Source organism: Cibotium barometz, chromosome 9 (assembly GCF_041138505.1).
Source record: "Cibotium barometz isolate CiBa-2024 chromosome 9, ASM4113850v1, whole genome shotgun sequence".
Taxonomy (NCBI): domain Eukaryota; kingdom Viridiplantae; phylum Streptophyta; class Polypodiopsida; order Cyatheales; family Cibotiaceae; genus Cibotium; species Cibotium barometz.
In genome coordinates, this window is record NC_141054.1 from 35,951,038 (window position 1) to 35,975,865 (window position 24,828).

A 24,828-nucleotide genomic window follows, 5' to 3' on the forward strand; every position below is an offset into this window, starting at 1 on the left:
GTGGTATGATATTGATGTTTAAACAAGGGTTGGTAATAACTGGATTTTTAGGATGTATGATTTTATCCTAGGGGTAGTTTGTATCACTAAGGCTTTGTACTTACTGATCGATGGTTGATTTTAATCTTTAAGGTTTTGTTCTTTTAGTGTTCGATGGTTCATTTTAATCTTTAAGGCTTTGTACTTACTAGCCGGTCGATGGCTCATTTTAATCTAGAGTGTTTACACACTTTTTAAAAAATGAGAGATGGGTTTTAAAATTTTAAATCACCATGTGGGCTTTTGTGTAGGGTTGGGGTTCAAACCCAAGTTATCTACTTGAGACTCAGTCCAACACACGACGCAGGGTGGGGCTACACCAGCTCGACCCAACGCATGCAAACATCAGTGTGTAAACACACTAATGTATGTTGGAAAAGAAATCGGATGTAAAGTGTTGTCAGAGGCCCTTTGCCGTGTCATATATTTTTGACTTTTTGGCGCAACATCTTATATAATTCATTATGTATAATTCAAGGGTGGGCGGATAAATGTTCTCTTCTGTAGGCACCTTTACATGTGTGAAAATCCTGAAGAGGGCTTAGAGCAGGCCTTAAATTTGATGCCTAATGTAAGGCTTCATGGAAAAAAAAATGAAGCTTTGGAGTCCACAAATGGGCTTCAAATTGCAACCTTATACAAAAATTTGGGATTCATAATCTCTCTCTCTCTCTCTCTATATATATATACTCTATAGTATTATATATATATACTATATAGTATATATATTATAATTTATATACTATATTTTTTTGAAGCCTTGGTGATTTAGGAGGGCTTCAATTTGAAGCCTTGCATGAAAAATTGGGCTTCATGGTTGAAGCCTTTAGAATATTGTAGGGCTTCATTTGAAGCCCTGCACAGCCATTGAAGCCCAAAACAGGCTTCAAATTTAAGCACTGGCTTAGAGTGTGAAACCTTAGAGGTGGGCGGCGGCCAAAATGCAATGGAAGGATAGCCTATGTGGGATAAAATGTGTACACGTTGGAGGACTAATAGGAAAGTAAGATGATCCTGAGAGCAGCTGTTTCTCATGGCGCTTCTGCACAGCTGCAGCGGATTGTCCACCACCACCCTCAGTTGTTCTCCCGACTCTCCGAGCCTGAGGGGCGTGTGTGTGCCAACACTCAGCTCTCCAAAGAAGGTGATTCCCCAGGTCTCTGTGTGCTAGGGTTCATTTGATGGTCTCGGGTTTCTGTGGTGTGTTAGGGTCTGGGCTTCTGTGATGCGCTAGGGTTTCGGGTTTCTGCGATGTTAGGGTTTCTGTAAAGTCTTACAAAAGGGAGAGGGAGAGGGGAGGGGGTTGCGGGGTAGAGAGAGAGAGAGAGAGAGAGAGAGAGAGAGAGAGAGATGCAACCCTAACCAATAGGGCTAAGCTGCGCAGTTTAGCAGCACATTTTTTAATATCATGCCCCAAATCTGCCTTGCACAGCAACCTAGAATTTCTGTTTAGTGGTTTTTCTGAGCACTTATTTAGTATCTAAGCTCAAGTTTTTCTCAATTAACAGATTGCAGGTTTCTCTATCTCTGGCAGTAGAGTGGTTGTCTTTTCCGTCACAGCATTCCAACCTGTCAGGAGGCCTTCGTTGCCCCGAGCTGGTCTTCTCTCTAAGCCAACCACCCTTATCAGCGAACGTGTTATCTGCACAGATGTCCAACCTGGCCGGAAGCTTGAACTCAGATATGCCAAGCAGCCCTCCAAAGATTTCTGTGATTTCATTGAGACTACCCCCAAATCAGAGATAGTAGCCTTTTTCAGAGATGTAGCAGGGGAACTAGAAGGGTATCGTCAGCTTAGGGACTTCCACATGAAAATCAGGGATGGAGAAGGGGACTTCAGGGTTGAGGTCTTTTTTGGAGATGAGAAAGATGGGCCTGGATTGTCACCGGATGATGAATGCATAGCTTGTTGTCCTAATGCCAACCTCTTTCCAGGACAAGAACCTGGGATGGAAGCCAGAGAATGCATACTGGAGGAGTTTTCGGATCAGCCTCATGCTGTATGTAGACTAGATGCTAAAGGAAGGTCTGGTTTTTCTATCACTCCTGTGAGGCATGTGGAGAAGATGTCAGATTTGGATGATGAGGAGCTTTTTGCATTGTGGAGTGTAGCAGTAAGGGCCCTTAGATATGCGGATCTTCCTTTCATCAGCATGATTCTGAACCATGGCTCGCACCGCACTCTCTACCATCTACATCTCAAGGTCTGGGTAGAGAATGAGCTGCACCAATTTTACAGATCAACATGGAGCAAAGAAAGAAAAGAACTCTGGAATCGGCTGCAAGAGCTTGCTTTGAGCCGCCCAAAGAAGCAACAAACATGCTTTTTCTTCAAAAGGGATAACTCCTGCAGACATGGGGATTTGTGTAGCTTTCTGCACGTGGACTAAATGTGTACTCCATCTCTTGTTCTTGCCACTTGGAATGCCACGGTATCAAAGGCCCTCATGGAGTCTTGGCTCGGCCGGAAGCATTTTTGCCAGATTTGTATTCTAACTGTACCTGCATCTGTACCAGGGCCAATCTCTAACTTCCCCTGTGTATACATAATATGGACTGTTCATGTAAACTCAATTTGTAGCTCACTGCATACAACATGTGATGGGTCTCTAGTTGCATTTTCTTGCTGCTGAATACCAGCAGTGGAAGCTGGTCGTATTGACTGGACTGGTTGTTTGGAGCAACAGTTCTTCTGGAATTAATTCAGACTTTTTCAGAAGAATATGTAGTAATTTTGAGCAAGCTGTAACATTACCAGGTGGATGTGTTATAGTCGTTTGGTCTTAACAGACATATCCCCCGGCCTATGTAAAGAGGAGATCTTCTCTGCTTGTTTTGATGGGCAGGGTATTTGTTGGTAAAACCCTAAGCATGAGTTCAAGCTAGGTGAAGCACCGGGGCAGTGTATGCGATTCGTACACTACATGAATTCGTAGTGTTTTTTTTCCCTTGAGTCGCCATGGACCAAGAGTGAATACATTGCATCCGCCCTCTGACCTCTCTGTCTTCTTAACTCTTCTTTTTCACTCTGGTCTGTGATATGTTTGTGATGTCAATGAGGCGCTTCTTCCCATTTTTACTCTCTGACTTAATAGCCACTGCAAGGATCTGTTCAGGATGAAACTATACATGTGTTCGTATAAGAGGTTTGCCCCTTTTGACTTAGGAAAGTTTGCTTTCTATGTGAAGCCATTCCTAGCAAGTTGAGGAGAGGCCAGCAGTATGTTGTGAGAGCTCAGGTTCCAGTCCTGCAGGTTGCAAACAACATTATAGTAAAAAAGACAAGTGGAGGGAGTTAAATATGCTTACCTGAACTAAACCTGTAGCAGCACTAGGTACCCGCAGAAACCCGGCATTGCAGATGGTTGAATGAAAATGTAATGGGCATGCAAAGGCTCCCATGGATCCTAGTAGCAGTTTTTTTAAAGCACAGCTTGAGGAACATTTTCTGAAACTATCATTAGATTTTTCTTTCTTTCTCACCGAACCCAGTACAACTATGGAAAATGGAGGTGCTGCCTCTGTTCTTCAGTATTGCTGCCAGCCACCAATGAAATCAACAGAATCTTCTTAAATCCCTGGGTTTGACATCCAAAATAATTATTCCTCTCTCCAAACCCTGACTCCTCCTTGGTGCCCCTCCTCCCTCCATCACCTCTTGAGGATAGGGATCTTAACCGGTGGCGCTTTTTTTTTTCAATCACTTCAATTCCTTTTAGGGAAGTGATTGAAAAAAACAACAACCAAAGTGTTAAATATTTAAAGGAAACTTCTAATTTTAAAAATTACCGATATTTTCGTGATTAAAGCCTTCACAATTCTTATTCTAAATAGGGCAAGCCTGTTGGTTTTTATTATAAAAAGGATGTGATCTTTAATGACAAGTATGTTTTTTCTTTTATGGTTATGTATTTCAAGGAGCACTATAATCATGTTGTGTATATGAAGGAGGCTAAGGAGCTAGCTCAAAACAAGGACAAACAACCCACTAAGGGCAATGAATAGCCTACTCATATCAAGGATGCCAAGGATGTAAGCCCACTAACTATGGCAAGCATAGTGAGCTCATCGAGAAGGTTAAGCTAGAGGGAAATTGCTTGGGACATGATCATTGTGATGATGGTAGCGATGATTAGTATTCGTCATGATGATGATGAATTTAACTCTAGGCCTAGGGTGATTATTTTATGCATGAGCTGTGGATATTGTGATGCCACTATGCCCTTTCATTTGTATTCTCTTGTACAGCTTTTTATTTTATATCTATGACAATGCTTTTGTATGAATTTGCATTAAGTATTAACACCAATTCTTCTTTGTTGAGTTCAAAGTGCTTCTTGCCTATACTTCAATATTATTTAGTGGTTATCTTATCTAAACTTTAGTGTTTGTTTGGTGGCACAAACTTGCATTTTGATTAAATATCAATCAAAATGCAAGTTTGATAAACCACCAATGATGTGTCAATGTAATTTAAACAATTCTCAAATGCAGCACTTTAAAATGTAGAAATCTTCCCTTTGCCTTCTGGTCTTTCGGTGTAGAAATCTCTTCTTGGAAAATGCTTTGTTTTCTTAGAGATGAAGATATTTGCATCCATGGGAGACCATATATGGCCTATGGGACCAATACAAGTGTATTACACACATTATGGACTCATAGCCCAACAAAAGTTGGGAGGCTTACAAAAAGAATAAGAAAACCTATAATAACATCATTTAGAGGCCTATGGATGAAAGTTTTTTGTTTTTCGAGCCGAGGCTAGGGGCGGCCCGAGCTGTCCCTAGACTCGAACAGAGAAACGCTTTTGTCATTAACTTCGTCGAAAGCGGTTTTGTTACTCCCTTTAAGGCATAGCCTCGAGACACCTAGTGACATCCACCAAGCACTCCCTTTTGAAGAGCCCAAGTAGTGTAGGACTTGTGCACGCAGTAAAAACTCTATTATGTTTGGTGGATCTTTGATGAGGAGTTGCCATACCCACATTATGCACCCTTCCCAATTTCCCGCCCATTTCGTATCCTTTCTTGCATCCTTGAATTTTTGAAGGTCACTAGCTTTTTGTTTCTATTGTTGAGGGATAAGGTCCTCTTCCTTTTATAGCTTTGTATCTTAGACTATTGTAGTAGGAGGTGGAGACGATCCTCTCTCATTTTGAGAGAGAGAAAGGCTTATGTAAGTATATAGAGATATGGAGGCCATATCTTTGGCAAACTATCAACCTCAATATATAAGGCGGCCAATGTGAGTTTAAAATTGTTTGAATACATATAAAGTCCACAAATAACTACAATTGATCACTCCGTAGGTTAACATGGTTTTACTTGCCCAACCTGTCTCGTAAGACACTTTGCCATCTTACTCGCTTGAACATGCACTTATCGTTTTTAAGACGACGCTCGAACATATAAAGCGGCCTTACCTTGTATTGTGCAGTGGAACAAATGGAAATCAGAATAATTAAATTCTCACTTCAAATATTAATTTACAAGAAAATAAAGCATAGAGACATAAACACCATATTGGGTCCGATTTGCCCCCTCATGTGTGAGACCCGATCTTAGATATGAGTATTTCATTGATTTATTAAGATATGAAGTAATTTGGTACAATCAATCTCTTTGATAGAGAGAAGACATCATCTCATCGGAGGAAAAAAGAGAATATAGAAAGAAAGAGAAACTTCATCCAAGGAACTTGCAATTCTTACAAATCATGTTTAATAGAGTTCTCTCTCTCACTCATGAAATAATTAAACCATACAAGAAAAACTGTAAAAAAAATTGATACTCACTGTAGACGTTTGCTTGTCTCAACCTGTTCGGGCTCCCTGTATGTACTGCAACTTGCTGCGGTTGTGGCTCTTTAGTCTTTCGCGATTTTTGTAGAAAATTATAAAAATAGCAAGTGTTCATTTTGACTCTTAGTAGATATCTTTAAAATTGAACAAAATTTAGCCAGGTTTGTCTTACAAGTTTTTTTAAAGAACTTTTTAAGAGCTAAAACTTTTCTTTTTAAAGAAAATCCAAATTTTGAATGAGCAAAAAGTTATAAAACTTTGAAACTAGGTTGTTGGGAAGGTTTCAGAATGAAAAACTTCTCAAAATTTAGAAGTGCAACTTTACTACATACTACAACACATAGTTAAAATAGGAGATTGTGATTGTCAGTGTGTAATAGAGAACATAAGAAGATGAAAAGAAACAACATCAATCAAATATTTACACAGAAAAAAGACCAGAATAAAATTGCAATACAAAAAATAACTTATCTGGTAGTTCCCGAAAGTATCTCGCCATGCCGCCTTTGTAAAAGCGATGCATCCTTTTTTTAATACAAGAGGCATATAAAATCTTGATTAAAAGCTCAAGGTGAATTGACAAATTAGTGCTGGCTATGCTCCAATTGATGGTATTAGAGTGCTGGCTATGCTCCAATTGATGGCCAGCACTCTAATACCATTGTAACTGCACAGTGGAACAAATTGAAATTAAAAGAATCAAATTATCACTTCAAATAGTAATTTGCAAGAAAATAAAGCATAGATACATAAACACCATATTAGGTCCAATTTGAGATCAGATTTCTCTAATTATGCTTCTAGAATAAAATTTCAACAACACATAAAAACGAGATTGTTGAAAAAAAAACTTGATTAATAAAAATAAATGAAAACCTATGTTCTTGAAACCATCAATTGGAGCGTAGCCAGCGCTTTGATACCACTATTGCACACAGTGGAACAAATTGAAATCAAAAGAATCAAATTATCACTTCAAATAATAATTTGCAAGAAAATAAAGCATAGAGGCATAAACACCATATTGGGTCCAATTTTCCCCCCCATGTGTGAGAATTAATCTCACACAGGAGTTTTTCAATTATTTATCAAGATATGAAGTAATTTGGTATAATAAATCTCTTTAATAGAGAGCAGACATCATCTCATCACGGAGGAGAAAAGAGAATATAGAAAGAAAGGAGAACTTCATCCAAGGAACCTATAATTCTTACAAATCATGTTTAATAGAGTTCTCTCTCACTCATGAAATAATTAAACCATACAAGAAAAACTATAAAAGGAACTAATACTCTCTATAGACGTTTACCTATCTCAGCTTGTTCGGGCTCCTTGTATGCAAGTATAGGATTGGAACTTGAAGCCTCTATAGCTCCTAGTCTTTTTCCAAAATATAGTCGAGTTCATACTTAAAATTACAAGAATAGTATCGATCTATAACCGTGTGCGGGCTGTTTTGCTAAATTCCATTGTATGTAAAAATAGACTACTTTGGTGAGGTCTATTTTAAGAAAAGTTTATTTTTTTCATTAAGAATAGGAAAGTTGCATGCTTCATGCATGCATTCAATGATTAACCTCATATTTCACTAGGCTAAAGCGTTGCAATGAATCAAATAAATTAACTACTCTAAAATGGTCCAATTGAATTAAACTAAAGAGGTAATCTAAGCAAATAGTCCAAATAATTGATGGCTGTCGATGTTAGCACTAATTTGATCTACTTATTAAAAAGCATCACACGGATTATATGCAAATATCATTTCACCATTCAAATAATTATTTAAATAATATTCTCATAATACCTTGAGCTAATGTCAAAAAGGAAAAGTTTAAGGACTCCCTATATGCATACTTTCGACCATTTTTTAGTTTGCCCAACCTAGTGTGAAAACTATAAGTCATTCTTAGTCACTTATATATAAGTCGTTTTTTACAACAAATAATACACAATCATTCCCTTACAATAGAATACTTGTGAGATCTTCCCTTCTCTACTCTTTCTTGCTTGTATGATATCGGATTCATGCATGCTATATGGATGGTTGCTTGATAGTTTTCTTGTATGTTTCCCTCTTCCATTAGCTTCTTCTTCTCCCACCTTTTGTAAGATAGAACCACCTAGAAAAACCTTGATTTGCCTCCATCTAGGTGAAGAGAGCTCTTTCTTCACCCCATTGACAAAGGAGCATTCTTCTTTTCCCACCTTTTGTAAGAGAGAACTACCATGAGACAAATCTTGATTTGCCACCATCTAGGCAAAGATAGCTCTTCCTTCACCCCATTGGAAAAGGAGCATTCCAGTAGTATGATAATATAAAGTGAGGATGTGGCAGACGAGCAAGCGCACCCACATCGAAAAGTTACATTTATGGCTCAAAGGCAAGGACCAACGACACATGCTTTAGAAAGGCTAAGGTAAGCTCTTGACTTGTATAAATTTGGTGTGTCGTCGAGATGAGAACTAGCCTAGGGCTTAGCTCCGTCATCCATCCATTCTAAGCTATTGGGATCATGTAATATTACCTGGTGTTGATTAGGAGGTCACACTCGAAACACTATACGTTTTTGGAGTCTTGGATGTGTTTAATGTTTTTAATTTTGATTTGAAGTTTATTTACACTAGGAAATTCTATTTTCATATCTTAGAAAGGGAAAAACCTTGGCTTCTTCTTGATGATTTGCACTAGGACATTCTATCATATCTTGGGAAGGGGAAAACCTAAGCTTCTGCTTAGTGATTTGCATGCTTTTAGAGCCCAAAAGGTTTAGATTTTATTGCACCAACTAAGGAATAGCTTAGCAATTATGATTAGGAGTGGAATCCACTCTGAAAAAATGAGCATTAAGCTCTATTAGGTGTGGATTAGAGTGGGATAGTTAATTATGTTCATGTATTTCATATTTTTTTCATGCATTATTTAAAAATTGATAGTTTAGAAGCATGCAAATCCAACCAAAAACATCAAAAAACATTTAATTACTTGTATAATCACCATTTACTAAGATTAAGATCCTTAATCACCTCTCATTAAGTTCAAAAAATCTTAAAAACTCCAAAAACCAAGCCAAACCAACCCTTGGGTTGGGAGACGTGAGTCCACATTTCCATAAAAAAAGACATGAATCTGGATATGTGAGCTTGGAGACATGAACCTATAAATGTAAGCCTATAGACGTGAGCCTATAAACATAAGCCTATAGACATGAGCTTAGACATGTGAGCAAATCTAACAAAAAATAATTAACAATATTTAATTACTTGTATAAGCACCATTTACTAGGATTAAGATCCTTAATCATGTCCTATCAAGTCCAGGGCGCATTAGCATGATAAGCTGGCTACTTCAGGGCAGTTTGGAAAGAAGCGGGAAATTTTTGAGCTTCTCGAATTTGTGTCGGCGGGTGAGTTAAAAAGTACACAATCACACATTGCCAAGCTTCCATGGTCACAAATCTCGCTTGAGATATGTGGCAGCCACATAGGTTCGAGAAGAATCGCCACACTATACCTCGGGGGGGCGAGATACATGGCATCATGATCGGGTAATCTAGCAGCATCTCAACATATCTCGGGCGGAGATAAGTGGAGTTGCCGACTAGATTTTCGGGTCATGGTGCTACGCTAGCTTAGTATGCATATTTATATCTCAAGCGAGATATGAAATTGAGAAAATGTTTCTCACGCGAGATACACATTTATTTAATATATCTTGAGAGAGATAATTGGATAAATATATGCGTAAAATTGAATTACCATATCTCGAGCTATTGGAAGAGTCGTCATCATCATCTTGCCACATGGAAATGGTTTATCCCATATGCCTAAGATAAGGGTCCTTGACCATAGAAAAAAGGGGCAATTAGCCCTTGGCCCCCTCTATCCAAACCTTTGTGGTTCACATGGGATTGGAGGAAGGGGGGGGCTCGACCGGCAGTGGCCATTCGTGTCTGTTCTACGCCTAGGATCTCCTTTACAACATGGTATCAAAGGATTTGGTGCTCTACCTTGCCTTGCTCCCGCGCCTGTGTGTGATCTGATTTGCCTTGTTCCTGCCTGTGTGTACACGGTGCTAGGATAAGCCAAGCCAAGCTCGTAGTAAAAGCCTCTGCGCCCAAGCTCGCCATGGCCTCTGAGGGCCAAGCATCTGTAGCCATGACCAAGCCTCCGTCACCTCTGAGCCTAGGCTGCTGTCGTGCCTCTGAGCCAAGCCATCAATCTGTTGTAGTAGCCTCTGTTCAATTGTTATGGAGTCGAGTTCGACACCAGGGAGTGTCGGAAGAGTCGTCATTCACCAGCTGCCACGTGGAAATGGTTTATCCCATATGCCTAAGCTAAGGGTCCTTGACCATAGAATAAAGGGGCAATTAGCCCTTGGCCCCTTCTATCCCTTCACAAACCTTTGTGGTTCACATGGGATTGGACGAAGTGGGGGCCCGGTGGCGGCAGTGGCCATTCGTGTCTGTTCTACACCTGGGATCTCCTTTACAACACGAGCGAGATATGGTAATGAAGAAAATATTTGAAGGGCGAGAAACAAAAATTTATTTAATATATCACGAGCGAGATATCGAAATGAGATACTTTTATGAATGAGTTTTATGGGGAAAATTATTAAAATAAGAATACCCATGTGAGTGGCCATGTATCTCATCTGAGATATTAGTACCCTAAAATTCCCTAAACTTTCCACATCTTCCGTTATCTATGTATCTCCCCTTCGATCGTTCTTACGTTATCTCTCCCTTTTTCTTGCCTTTGATCAAGCTGTTGTTGTCGCCTTTGATCGAGCTGATGTCACCTTTGGTGGAGGTACTATTGATCTTGATCGAGCTGATGTCACCTTCGATGGAGCCGCTAGTGATATCAATTGAGCTGGTGATCTCGATCGAGCTGCTGTCGGACCTAAAGCATTCCTGTTGTGCTGCCCAGATAAGCCACACCTCTTTTTCTTAGCTTTTTCTATATGCTTTTAATCCCTACTATTCACTCCTCCTTAATTAATAAAAATCATCCTTAATTAATGATCAAAGGCTAGTTATAATAGCTGTGCAAAAGGGGGGGGGGGGGGGGGGGGGGGAATAATCCCTCGGCCCACACAGAGAGGGAGGTAGTATCTCTGGGCTCTCAAATCTAGACAAGTAGACTGCACATTCAACTCCTTCATGCCTTTGAGAGTACCAAAGGAGAACATGGGAAGCGCCTCCACCGTAGCCCTATCAAGGCTAGAGTCAGGATCTATGAAGAGAGCATTTGCTAGAGCAATAGCTGGGGTGCCTACCATCATATCATGATCTAGTCCCTCCATACATGCTCACAGGGGTCCTCTTGTTTGCAATGCTTTGCATAGAGGAGTATGAGAGGAAAGTTAATGAGAACATTGTTCTCAACACCCCTATCATAACTGCTATGCTTGGATGGAATGAATCAGATAAAGGACCCACTGAAGGGGCATTGCGTTTGGCCATGAAGTGCCTTGCGCAAGCACAGAGGTGGGCCTCTCCACAAGACTATAGAAGGAGAGAGAGCATCATGCAATCTTTCTGCAAATGAGATAGAGAGAGAGATGACATCATGCAATCTTGTTTTTGCAAATGAGAGAGAGAGAGAGAGAGAGAGAGAGAGAGATGAAATCATCCAATCCAACGCTTGTGAGCAGACTCTCATGGAATCCGTTCACAAAAGCCTTCAAGGTGGTTGTTGGGAGCTATCCATGGGATGAACCTACCTTGACCTATGCTTAGCTTATAAATCCTTTATCCAAACGCGAAATGTTTTGACTTTTGCATTTTTACCATCATACAAGAAAAGGAAGGAATAGGCAAAAAATATATCCACGTGGCAAGTAATAAGAGGGCAAACCTTTGAGAGTTGTGAAATACCGCTTGCCATTAGACGCTGGTTTTTATTTCAGACAATGGATGGGTCGGGTGATGGGTCTACTATGTGTGGGCACCACCACTGTGCATGCTAGACACTCCAGACTCAAGAGAGTGGTGGTTGTTGCAAAAGCTTGCTATTTTCGCCCTCCTTGAACTACTTGTAGGATTTTGAACTGTAGAATATGCACACTTGTCCACGCGCTCACACTCTACTCCCTCTCTTTATCTGCATTTTGTTCATGCCATTCTCACGCTCTTGCTCCAAGGACTTTCGGTATTATTTTTTTATTCAAGCAATTCTGCAAGCGAAAAAAGGGACCGGGGTATTGAGGCAATCTTGACTCCACCTAACCAAGGAGAAGAGTCATCAATGCAATCCAAGACAACAAAATCCCAAGAATTAACCAAGCTCTGCATATCCCTCCAAGGCATAACCAACCATGCTAAAACTAAGTGAGGTAGATATGCCCTAGAGGTCAAGGGAAACTCACATACCATGGCCGCCATTGTTGGGGAATCCAAAATTTCACGTCAACCACACAAGCTCTATAATGCTTCACTTCTTTCTGTCATCATCACCATGCTTCAAGAAATCAGGCTAAGTAGCCACTGATGTTTGAAAAAGAGGCTCAACCACCAATCAGATCCATTCATACATGTCTTACAAGCCACCCATAGATCGCAGTTTACCAACGTCCATGCCATACAAGGTGTCTAAATTTTTTTGTTCTCATGGAAAACCCAGCCTCACACTTGTCTTATCGACTAGCCTCGTTACACATCAACACTTAATTCCCTATCTCAAACCATGTGTAAGAGTCAAAGAAATCAGACAAATAAGCATTGAAGAAAGCAATGTGTTAGAATTTTCATCGAAAGGAGCTTTTATAGGGGCATAACTTTGGCCCCATGCCCATGCACAACACTTCCAATATACACATGGGGGTCTTCATCTAGCAAACACATCAATAGGCATCAATATTTAAGCAGCTGCACTAAGTCTCATTGTCAATAGTCATTCAAGTACATCTTTGGATGGGGGGATCATGGCAGATGCAAGCTTGGCCCATGGTATGACTCATCTTGTGGACCTTCCTTAAATCGATAAGAATCTTTTGTATACCCTCTTCTTTGACCCCACCATCCCTTGGTCCACACTGCCTCTATCGGGAGTGCTTGATAATGCCAAATTCCTTGAGCCATGGAAGCTGCGCCCACCAGTGCCATCTGGGAAACATGACTCAACAATCTAATAATGTTGACTCTCCAAGAAAAGGGATATCAAGTGAAGTTCAAAGATAAGAAGCAAAGAGAGTCAAAGGAAGCTAAAGAAAGTAGCAAGTTGGAGAAATCTTCAAGTTGAAGGAGTACACACAATGGCACACCTTTTGCCCGTTGCCCATATATGTCACCTACATATTTCACTGCAATAGGCATCATAATTTTTTTCTACATCTCGCACCTCACATAGTATGCATGTACACATGCACCTACAACTAACTTCTTCAACACCAAACCTCTAGATGTATAGCTCTAGATGGGGGGACCATGTGGTATGACCCATCGCCTAGAGAACCCTCAACCTTGCATGTACCTCTAAAGAGCTTCAATGTATACAACCTCTTCTTTGACTCCAATTAAACACCAACATAATCTTGCCTTAGATGACATATTTGCCCATGCCGAAGCCTAATCTCTAAGCATCATGTTGTGAGACGGACATACTATCATGCCGTGTGCCAATAAGAAGATCCACATTGTCATCTACGTAGGTAAGTCATTCCATGGTGGTCCTTCTACTCATTCTGCCAATCACAAGGTGTGGACCGCTCATCTAATTTTGAAGGGTCCAAGTAGCCATTTCTACAATAGGAGGCATTTCATGAAGATATTCTACCTTGCTTATACCTTTCATGCCACTTCGACAAGTTGCCTACCACCATCAGAGCTACCCAAAGCTTATCACCAATATACTATGCATCGGATTGTGGATTGATCCTAAACCATACCACTTAACCTTGCATGCCACTTCATGGTGTATCTTGGACCATCCACACCTTTTCACCTCAATAGCAACTTTGGCAACAACTTCACCACCGACTTGAGTGGTGCGAGGACGTGGTCACATCATTAGGAAGGGGGTAAGCCTTCTTCCCCAAAGGACTAAAGACAAATCTCACATGCCACCACTATGGGAAAGTGGAGCATATTCCTAAAGATTACTAGAATAAGAAGAGAGCCGAGTCGGTGATTGAACATGAATGGAGAGAAGGACAACAATGATGCTTCTTGAGCACCTCTTCTAGAACATTATAAAAAGGGCATAGCTCTTACATTGTGTTGTAGCCCTATCCTACCCTTGTGTACCCCTATCCTACTATTGTAAAAAGGGCAACGATGCTTCCCCAAACACCTCTTCTATAATATTATAAAAAGGATGACAATGATTCTTCCCAAGCACCTCTTCTAGAACATTATAAAAAGGGCATGGCTCTCAACCTATGTTGTAACCCTATCCTACCCTTGTGTAAAGTTTCAAGCCAAGTTAGCATGGCTCTCACCTTATATTGTAAAGTTTCAAGTCAAGTCAACATAGTGGCCTAACGTATAAAGGCACCTACAATGGACCTTCTTTGTGTATGTAGTATCAGGGTGTATGTAGACTCTATCACATGTTTTCAACAAGTCAAGAGCTTACCTTATCCTACCCTTGTGTAAAGTTTTAAGTCAAGTCAACATGGTGGCCTAATGTATACAGGCAAATAGAGAGAACCTTCTCTAGCACATGTTTTCAAGTCAAGAGCGTACCTTAGCATTACCAAATCATGTGTCATTGTGGTCCTTACCTTGAGCCAAAAAATCAACTTCTTGATGTGGGTGCACTAGCTCGTACATTGTGTCCTCGCCAGAATGCTCATTTGCCAATGGGGTGAAGGAAGAGCTATATATTCCTAGATGGATGTAAAAAGAGACGCCTTCATGATGGTTCTCTCACGGTTGAGGACCAATTTGCCGCCGCCGCGAATGCTGGGCATATTGGAGTGAACTCTAACTTGAAGATTTCTCCAACTCAACTATTTTTTTAAACCCTCCTTGCTACTTTCATTGACATTTAATCAACATTCCTATTCATGGGGAGTCAAGATTATTAGTTTATTGAGGCATGGAAATGGACTTTGCCCATAGCTGTGCATGATGGAGTTGGGTGGCCTCTATGGCTCGAGAGATTTGGTGTTAGCAAGCATTGGGGATAGAGATATTATGGATCGATGGGTGGTGGGGCCAAGAAAGAGGCCACAAAAGTTTCTTACTAATTTAAGAAAAGGTCCAAGCGATGGGTCGTATCATGGGCCAATTACGCTCTAGTCCCTCCATCCAAAAATACCTAGATGACTTGTTGACGATGAGGCTTAATGCAGGTGCTTGAGATGAGGCTTAATGTAGGTGCTTGAGATATCATTACCTATTGATGTGTCTACTAGATGCAGATCCTGTGTGTATGATGCAAACATCACATGTATGGGTGTTGGGCAGAAGGTGTGGCCATGGTGTAGAAGCTCCTTTCGACGATGAAAACTCCAACACATCGCTTTCTTGGACACTTATTTGTCTGATTTCTTCAACTCTTACACATAGTTTGAGATAGGGAATTGAGTGCAAGGTTGGTTGATAAGGGGAATGAGGCTGGATTATCCATGTAAATGGAAAATATTATCCATGCGAATGGATAAATTTAAGACACCCAATATGGCATGGACGTTGGAAAACTATGAGCTAAATGGGTGGCTTGTTGGGCATGATTGAATGGATCCCGGCGCTCCTTAAGCCCCTTTTTGAAAAATTAGTGACTTGCTTGAAGCATGGTGATGACAAAGGAAAGAAGTGAAGCATTATAGAACTTTTGTAGCTTCGAGGTGAAATCTTAGATTATCGGCCGGCCAATGCCAACCTTGGCATGTGGCTTTGCTTGACCTCTAGGGCATCTCTACCTTGATTCATATTTTAGCATCATTGTAAGAATGTTTCTCACCTTGGAGAGAGATGTGGAGCTTGGTTCATTATTGGGCTTTTGCTGACTTTAGTTGCGTTGGCTGGCTCTTCTCTCTAATCAGGTTCTTTTCTTTGGGTTGGTTTTCATGCTCTCTCTCACCCTCTTTCTCTATTTCTCTATCTCTCATGTCTCCTCTCTCTTTCACTCCTCTAAAATAAATTAATTTCAAAAAATGAAATGTTTTTTTGGGTGACATGGCACCTAGTGCCAGGTGGTACTATGGACATGCATTGCCCACCATGAGACACATGCACCACTTTTGTTCAAAATGACATGGGAACCGATGCCATGTGGTGTAATACTTTTTTTTTCAAAAAAATCAATTGCATGGCATTTGATGCCATGTGGTATCGTGGGCTTGCATTGCCATGTGGCATACGTAATGCTTATTATTTTCAAGATTTTTTAATGGCATGGCATGCGATGCCATGTGGCACACGTAACCCTAATATTTTTTTTCCAAGTTTTTTGTTTGTTTGTGTTTGTGTTTGTGTTTGTGTGTGTGAAGAAAATTTCTCCAAGGGAGAGAGGGTGTTGCAAACATTTAGAGGGACAAAATTTCAAGGGCTTGTGGGGGACAAAATTTCAAGGACCTATGGGGGGGAAAATTTTCAAGGACAAAAGTTTTGGGGGGACAAAATTTAAAGGGCATGTATGTTACCATGTGTAGAGAGCGTGGATGTGTGAGCATGGGTGTGTCTTTGCTATGCACATAGGTGCATCTGCGGGTTTTCATTTTTTATCACTTTTAGTTTTATTTTGGGTTTCATTTTTTAAATCATTTAAGTGTACATGTGTATGTACAATTATTAGAAAGTGATACATTCCATATGTATAATAATTAGGAAGTGCTATGTTACATATATACAACAACACAGTTTTAAAGTTTTAGCTGATTGTGTGGCCTCACTAAGAGAAGGCAGAGAGTTTGCTTGCCCATCCATAATAAAAGGCTCCTCGATGGTGCGTTTGATTGATCTTTATCTTTCTAGTTCCAATCGGCAAGTTTGTGTTACAAGGTGGTGCACACAAGCGTTGTGGGGTCGTAGTGATCTTTGAGCCTTGGGGTTGTTTGATGGTGTCATGAAAGTGTGTACATGGATCTCTTTAAGGTTTGGCACCATGGGCAACTCTTCTTTAATGGGAAAAGGGATGGGTAAGGCCCCCCTACACATGGCCAAAGTATTACTTCTAGCTGCTTGGTGTCCACACACTCCTTTGACTTCTTTGAAGATGGTGTTGGCACATGATTTGAGGTGGAAACCACTTCTCTCCATTCATGCTTAAGATTTGGGGTTGGCATCAGAGGCATAGTTTAGTCTCTACTCCCTCTTTGGTCAGATGTTTAATGGCATGGTTGCAGAGGCTTGTGGTGGTGAGAGTTTTCTTGAATTTGAAACCCAAATGTAGGGGTTTCCATTGTAGAAGCCTTGTGCTTCTAATATCCTGGATAGGACCCAACAAACTAACGAGCTTGAGCATTCAAGGCCGCCCCTTGATTCTCTTTAGTAGCTTTGGAGATTATGGTGTGGTTCCTTGAGCTTCTAACATCTTAATGGGGAGGGAGTGGTCATCACAAGGCGGTGAGTGAGACGATGACCTCACCCTATGGGGTTGCGATGTGCTGTTGTCCTTTTCAGAGCCTGACCTTGAGACTGTATGTTTGTTGCTTGCGGTGGGTTGAGGACATGCTCTATAAATTCCCTTTTGGATCCCTTTATGAGATGAGTTTGTGGAGGTAGTCCCTAACTTTGGTTCCTTACCCCTCTCTATGTCACTTGTTCCTCATCCAAACAGAGAAGAACTAGAACTTGGTTCCACGGTAAAGACACTTCTATAATGGGCTCATGTGGAGAGTGGGACAAAGAAGCTATTGCAAGAAGAAAACCTACAATCAAACCTATCTATCATACATCCATCAAGATTCAAAAGCATACAAGAAAGAAGAAAACCTACAATCAAAACTATCTAGCATATAAGCAAGATTCAAAACCATACAAGCAAGCAAGAAGAGGGAAGAGAGAGAGATCACAAGTAAACTATTGCAAGGGAATGATTGTGTATTACTTATTATCAAAAAATGACTTATATACAAGTGACTAGTTTTCACACTAGGCTAGCCAAACTTCAAAATAGTATGGCCTCTAATACTAGTTCATAAATGACTTATATACAAGTCACTAGTTTTCACACTAGGTCGACCAAACTTAAAAATAGTCTCGCCTCTGTTCCTAGTCTTAAGCAACTATGTACACTAAATCCGTAGAGTTTTCCTATTTGACTAGTAAGGTTGATTTATATATTCCAAGACCATCTTACAAAAGATAAGTTCTTGTTGGTAAAGCGCCTTACAACAGGTAATTGGGTGAAACCATGTTAACCAACAGAATAGACTTCTACATCCTTATCTTACAGATTGTGTATTGGGTCTATTGCCTCGTGGCCCACTAACACTCATCAAAGATGTAGTATCTAGACTTATAGAGATGATGAAGTCTCTTGCTCTTGAGACTGATCATAAATTTATTGATGAGTGATAAGTCATCTACTCTCTCGCAAGGGCTACATATCATGTGGAGTCTTGGTTCTACCAATGTAGTCCATCATTTCTTCGCCCTCCCCTTGCTTGAGATTATTTGTGTGATGGGGCTCCATCTAGCTCCCTTGGGAGAGAATCCCACAATGAATTTGTGTCTCAAGACCTTGTAGCTAGCCTTTTTATGTGGGTTCAAAGGCCAAACCCCTTACCATTTCAAATGCCATCTTTGGCATGTCTTTTGCATATTCATGTGACAGTGAAACATAAGGGAGTATTTGCACAAAACCATTTATTTCAGGGTTTGGGATTTCTTGCCCCATGGGGTTAGGCTATGTGGTTTTTAATGGCATTTATCCTCCGGCCGCGTGGCTTTGAGGTTGCAGGCTCATTGGCGGTTAAGGCATGTTATGTGAATAATTCCCTTGTGGATCTCTTTGGTTTGAGGTAGTCCCAGACATTAACTCTTTACCCTTCCCCATGTTCCCTATTTCTCGTCTGAATGCAAAAGTATTGAAACTTGGTTCCGTGGTGAAGAAGCTTTTATAGTGGGCTCCTTAAGAGGATGGGACTCCTCCTTGCGGTATCTTTCCTTGTTGTTGGGTATTGCACTCATCCCTAATGGTATAACAAAGCAGACATATGATGATTAGCATAATTAGAATTGTTGGGTTTCTTGGATATCATGGTCAGCTTGGGATAAACCCAGCTCAGGATCAACACCAAATATTTGAAACATCGTGGCATCAGACATAGTTTGATAATTTCCTGAGGGAACAAACCTTGAGATTCATCATCTTACTCTCGCTGCTTCACTCAAATATAAGGATGTTTAATGTCCTATTCATCAAGTGTACGGGACTGTTTATAGATTAAGTTGGTGAATCTAGGGCTTAGACGACCATGTGACGGCTCGAGATATCAAGCTCAACTAGTCATGTGGACATTGATCACCTGCCTAGGTAATAGCTTTCGCACTTATTCCCTTGGCATAGTTGGTGATATTATGGTTAATATGCCACCAAAGGATGACAGGTTATGTGACCACCACATTTGGATTACTAGAGTATAGCATAGTTATAGCACCAACAACAAAAATTGATATAGTTGGGTTTACACTATAGACCACTCATTTTATGTTATAGTAGGAGAGTACTTTTTCTTATAGCATGTACTCCTATCTCTTTAGTTTTATGGTTGTAGAGAAGAGAAGAAGATAGAAGAAAATTCAGCCATCCATCTCTCTCTTGTGCCTTGTGCTCTCTCTTGTGTGTATATGTTTTCTTGCAAGGAACTCAAGCTCTCCCTCTCTCCCCCATTCTCTTTATCGTATTATACCTTCGATTTACGTGAGAGCTAAGGATACAAGCAAGATGCAAGAACAAGGTAAGCAACAAAGCGGTACAGGGGTAAGGGTATTTCCATCTCTTTTCCTCTTTGATTTTGGAGAAACACCTTTGGTAGTTGTGAGAGCTATAGGTAGACAAGGAAGTCACTACCTCAGATTGAGGAATCCTCTTGGGTGAAGGAAGAAAACCATATTATGTCCAGTTAACTTTGTTAACTCAATTTTGACACATTTTGGCATGATTCAAGCACGTTGTTTCAGGCCTCATTTTGGCTCTAAATTTTTTTCATAGGCACTCCGTGAAAGTTTGGATTTTGATTATATATACCCGATTTCTGGTCCGGTGTAAAGTTGTAGCATAAATTTGGTAGCATGATAATTTGTGCAAAGAATCAAAGTGTTACATGTGTTGTGGATATATGTTTTAAGTGGCTGGTTCACATACAGTTGCAGTAAAACAGGTTTACTATACCGCTGTGTTGAAGATTATAGGCTTTCTACAGGTGCAAATGTTTTTGAAAAGTACTATTTAGTAAGTTGCTAATCATGTCTGCTGAAAGTCTATCCTGCATTTGAGCAAGAAGCTGGTGGGAAAGAATTACTTCCAAGCACGGAAGTTCGGGATAACCAAATTCCTTATTGGAAAAGGATGAAAAGTGGCCAGAGATTGGTAAAGAAAATCCCACTTATGCAGGCATATAATGCATGGCATGAAAGTGCTATATTGGTTGTCTCTTAATGTGATAGATTCTATCATTATGTATATACAAGATGCACAAATGCCTAAGGTTGCTTGGGGCACCTTGGTGAAGATATACAACATAAACACCCAAGCTCGGAAGATGCAACTAAAGCAAGAGCTACATAATGTGACCAAAGGGAAGTTAAGTATAAATGATTACTTAGATAAGATTAAAGGGCTTACAGATGCTCTTGTAATACTATTACTTCTATTGGATCACAAGTAGATGATGATGATATGGTGTTGGTGGGTGCCCTTGACTGGTCTTGGCAGCGAGGATATGGTGTCAGTGACCTTGAATGGCCTTGGCAAGAAATACACCTAGTTTCAAACCTCCGTTAAAGTTTAAAAGAAATTTCCTAATTTTCAAGAACCGATTGATCTTTTTATTCGTGAGGATAAGAATATTGGGAGACGTTCATCCTCCAGAAATTCACATAAATAGGCCTTCTACTCAGATATAGGTAGAGGTAGAGGCAAATCCTCATCTCTAGAGGCCAAAATGGAGGCCGCTTTGGAAACAAAAATCATGGGCAACAAACGACAACATGAATAAAATATAAAAACATGTGGAAGAGGTTACTCTAGAGGCAAGGGGAGCTAGACGGGCCAAGGTGATTGGTAAAAAAAATCAAAATGTAAATAGCATAGAGTACTATTACTATGACAAACAAGGGCATATGGCAAAGGACTGCTATAAAAAGCGGAATGATATCAAAAGTGAAAAGTTGCAACAACTATGCATCGTCAAGTAAACAAGGTGATGACAAAAATGAGTAGTTATTTGTGATGTAGCACATGATCAGTTCCACATGACCAGTCATGGTGAGTGGTTTAGAGATATACAAAAAATAAAAAAACCAAGATATATGAAAACAAGTGATGATATTGCACATCCCATTATGCATGTTGGTAAAATGTCATTATCTATGCAAAATTAAGTACTTGGCAATTGTACTTCATGTTTCAAATATTACAAAGAACTTGGTTTCTATTAGACAGATGGTTGAGCAAGGTCTGCCAAGTGAGGTTTAATCCTCATGGGTGTTTTGTGGAAGACTTCAAAAAACAGTGCTTCTTGGTTGTTGCAAAAGGTAACATAAATGGCATGTTAAACATGCCTAAGGTAAAGGCATCCATGTTTATGCATGATGGGACAAGTACCATTGCAGATATTGATGAATATGTAGTAGTTGAAGTCTATGCAAGCCCAAAATATTGTTACAGGTTTACCAAAGTTTTAGGTTGATGGTATGCATAAAGTATGTGAAGCATGCCAAACATGTTTTCCCACATGAAAAGCATGTTAGTGCAAGGCCATTGGATGTTATACATTCGAATCCATATGGGGACCAAGGTTGTAAAAAATGGAAGTTGCAGGTATTATGTTACATTGATTACACTAGGAAAGTGTGGGTTTATTTCATGAAGGAGAAAAGTGAGGTGTTTTCTCACTTTCAAAAATCAAAGCCTTGGTCAAGAAGGAAAAAGATATGCAAATAAAATGTTTGAGATTTGATGGTAGGAGAGAGTATTTTTCCAATGAGCTCAGTGATTTCTTGAGAAAGCAGGAATCAAGAGACAGTTTACATGTAGGTACACTCCACAACAGAATGGTGTTGTGGAAAGAAAAAAAAGGCACATTGCAGAAGTGGCATGTCCCTTGATGTCTGAAAAGAATATGCTAGATTATTTTTGGGTTGAAGTAGTAGTAAAAATTGTTTTCATGACCCCCCCACTACAATTTTCCATGGCATGACACTTGAATAGAAGTTTACAGGCATAAAACCAGATGTGTCTCACTTGAAAGTCTTTGGATGTATTATATATATGCATATTCCCGATGAAGTGAGAGCACAATTGGATCCAAAGACAGAGAAATGCATCTTCATTGATTATGCTTTGGAGCATAAAGATTATAGATACTATAGCCTTACCACTTGTTAGATATGACTATTTCACATTGGGTGTGGCGTTGAGGTTGTTGTTTTGAGACTCATGGGCGATGTTGTTATTAATGAGGCTTGAGTCTCGTGCAAAGTGGCTTCCGATGTTGAGGCTTTTGAGCATGTAGCCATCTCCTTTGGTGAGGTTGGGCGATGAAGATGCGTTGGCTCCAGGGCTTTTCCCTTGAGTTCCTTTTTAGAGATAGATGGTTGTGCTTGGGGAACTTCTTCAGGAATGGATGTTGATTTTGTGAGTTTTTAGCATTGGACTTTGTTGGTGAGGATGGAGTTGAAGGGGTAGAAATTTTATTAGAGTTGGTCTCATTGATGCAGATGGTAGGTCATGTATAGGGGTTTTCGAGGAAGAGGCTTGTAGCTTTTTACGTTCAGCATCATAGAAATCCATTAGGGTTGAATCCTCGTCCATGCAGTATAGTATTGTTAACTTTGTGTCATTGACCATCATGATGACCTTTTCGCTAGCAAAGCACAGTGGTGCTTGCAAGATTAAATCCGGTTCCAACATACTCAACCACAAAAACCTTGCAAGTAAGGGGGTTAATTCTAATATACATTGTATGTTAAAAGTACCCCAAACATGGAATGTTCAATTCTTGTGTGAATGGAATTCTATCAGGATGAGCAGTGAGTGTTGGTTGACCTAAAAAATCCCATAGCTCAAGGGTCATAAGGTTGTGCTCTCGTTGTGGATAAAGTTGTGCTTGGATTGTGGTGATTTTTTTGGAAAGTTTCAATCCAACCATAACTCTTGGGATATTCTGAGTAAGATATGTTGGAAGTTTCAGCTCCTCCAAGGTTTCTTCCTCCTGTATAATAGCAATTTCACAATGCCTATAGGAGTGTTCAAGGTGACTCTTTGCATGGATTCAAGGTTTCTTCCTCCTGTATAATAGCAATTTCACAATGCCTATAGGAGTGTTCAAGGTGACTCTTTGCATGGGTTCATAAATTGAATCCAATGAGTCACGTACCTAAGTTCCACCAAGGATAACATTATACTCAACGAAATCTTAGGTAACATGGAATCTAAATTTCGATTGTTTGAGTGGTTAACGGCCAAAACGATGGATTTTGCCCTCGGACGCTTAAGACTAATTTTCAAGAGCTCAATGTCGGCTTTTCGATGAGCACTAGTACACGTTCATGAGCCTCCAAACAAGACTTTTTTTTTTGCTTACGGACCCTCTTTCACGACGTGAACTAGCAAGGTTTCACGACGTGAAATAGACTGCACAAAAAAAATTAAATTAATTTTTTTTAAAGACGTGAACCGCTTAATCCATGAACCGCTTGATTCGTGAAACACTAACCCATAAAACACTAACTCGTGAAACATCAATTTTTTTTTTTGGGCGCGGAGACTTTTATGCCGTGAAATGTAACTCGCAAAACATCGATTTTTTTTTTCGCGCGGGAACTATTTCACTCCATGAAACCATATAGTTTCACACTGTGAAATGTTAACTTACGAAACGGTCATTTTTTTTTATTTTTTATTTTGACGCGGGGACTGTTTCACGCCGTGAAACACGTACGTTCCACGATTTTTTTTTTAGTCTAATGAAAAATTCGAGTTTTTTTAGTGTGGAGATAATATTTTTTGAATTTTAAATTGGTGATATATGGACACTTTCCCAAAAAGGCGTGGAAATCAAAAAAATCAACACCTTTATGACACCCTTCATAAATGACCTCCAAAATAGACAATTTGACAACTTATTGACATCTTTTCATTCAATGCTCATTAGCCTTAATGAGTTATAAAAAAAGTACTTAAAAATTTATCAAAGATTAATCATATATTTTGACCTCCTAATCAAAATCAGACAATATTGGGTAGCCCCAATAGCTTGGAATGGACGGATGAACGAAGCTAAGTTCCAGGCTAGTCCCCATTGTGGCGGCATCAACTATGCTCAAGTCAAGAGCTTACCTTAGTCTTGCCAAAGCATGTGCTGTTGGTTCTTGCCTTTAAGCCATAAATCCAACTTCCCAATGTACGTAGGCTAGCTCTCGTTTGTCGGGTTCTCACTCCATTGTCACACTGATATGCTCCTTTGCTAATGTGGTGAAGAAAGAGATCTCTATGCCTTGATAGAGGCAAAAAGATTTAGCCTTCACGATGGTTCTTTCTCAGAAAAGGTAAGAAAAGAAGAAGAAACTAATGATGCAAGGGGGAAACCTTCAAACAAGTCTATCTAGCATGCATCCATTACGCAAGCAATATCCAATAGCATACATGCAAGCAAGAATAGAGAAGAGGAGAGCTCACAAGTATTCTATTGCAAGGGGTTGCTTATTGTCAAAAATGACACACATACAAGTGGCTAGTTTTCACACTCGGCCCATCAAATTTAAAAAAATGGTCCGACCTCTATAAGCAAGTATGTACACGGAGTCCTTAGACTTTCCCTATTTAACATCAAGCACAAGGTAAGTCCACTTTATAATTCTAGTGATGTC

The 24,828-nt window shown here is 40.0% G+C and overlaps 1 protein-coding gene across 1 annotated transcript; it reads left to right on the plus strand.

Annotated features, from left to right (window-relative positions):
• The first annotated feature begins 1,023 nt into the window (after positions 1 to 1,023).
• LOC147635524 (uncharacterized) lies at positions 1,024 to 2,812 on the plus strand. The gene is made up of 2 exons (XM_086802854.1): positions 1,024 to 1,183; positions 1,548 to 2,812. The coding sequence occupies exons 1-2, from the start codon at positions 1,073 to 1,075 to the stop codon at positions 2,427 to 2,429; spliced, it is 993 nt and encodes a 330-aa protein (XP_086658980.1). The 5' UTR covers positions 1,024 to 1,072; the 3' UTR covers positions 2,430 to 2,812.
• The last annotated feature ends 22,016 nt before the right edge of the window (positions 2,813 to 24,828 follow it).

Bases quoted from the DNA above. Each gene is read 5' to 3' on its own strand.
- LOC147635524 (XM_086802854.1), top strand. From the start codon at position 1,073: ATGGCGCTTCTGCACAGCTGCAGCGGATTGTCCACCACCACCCTCAGT. The intron at 1,184-1,547 runs GTGATTCCCCAG...CTCAATTAACAG, and splicing joins CACTCAGCTCTCCAAAGAAG to ATTGCAGGTTTCTCTATCTC.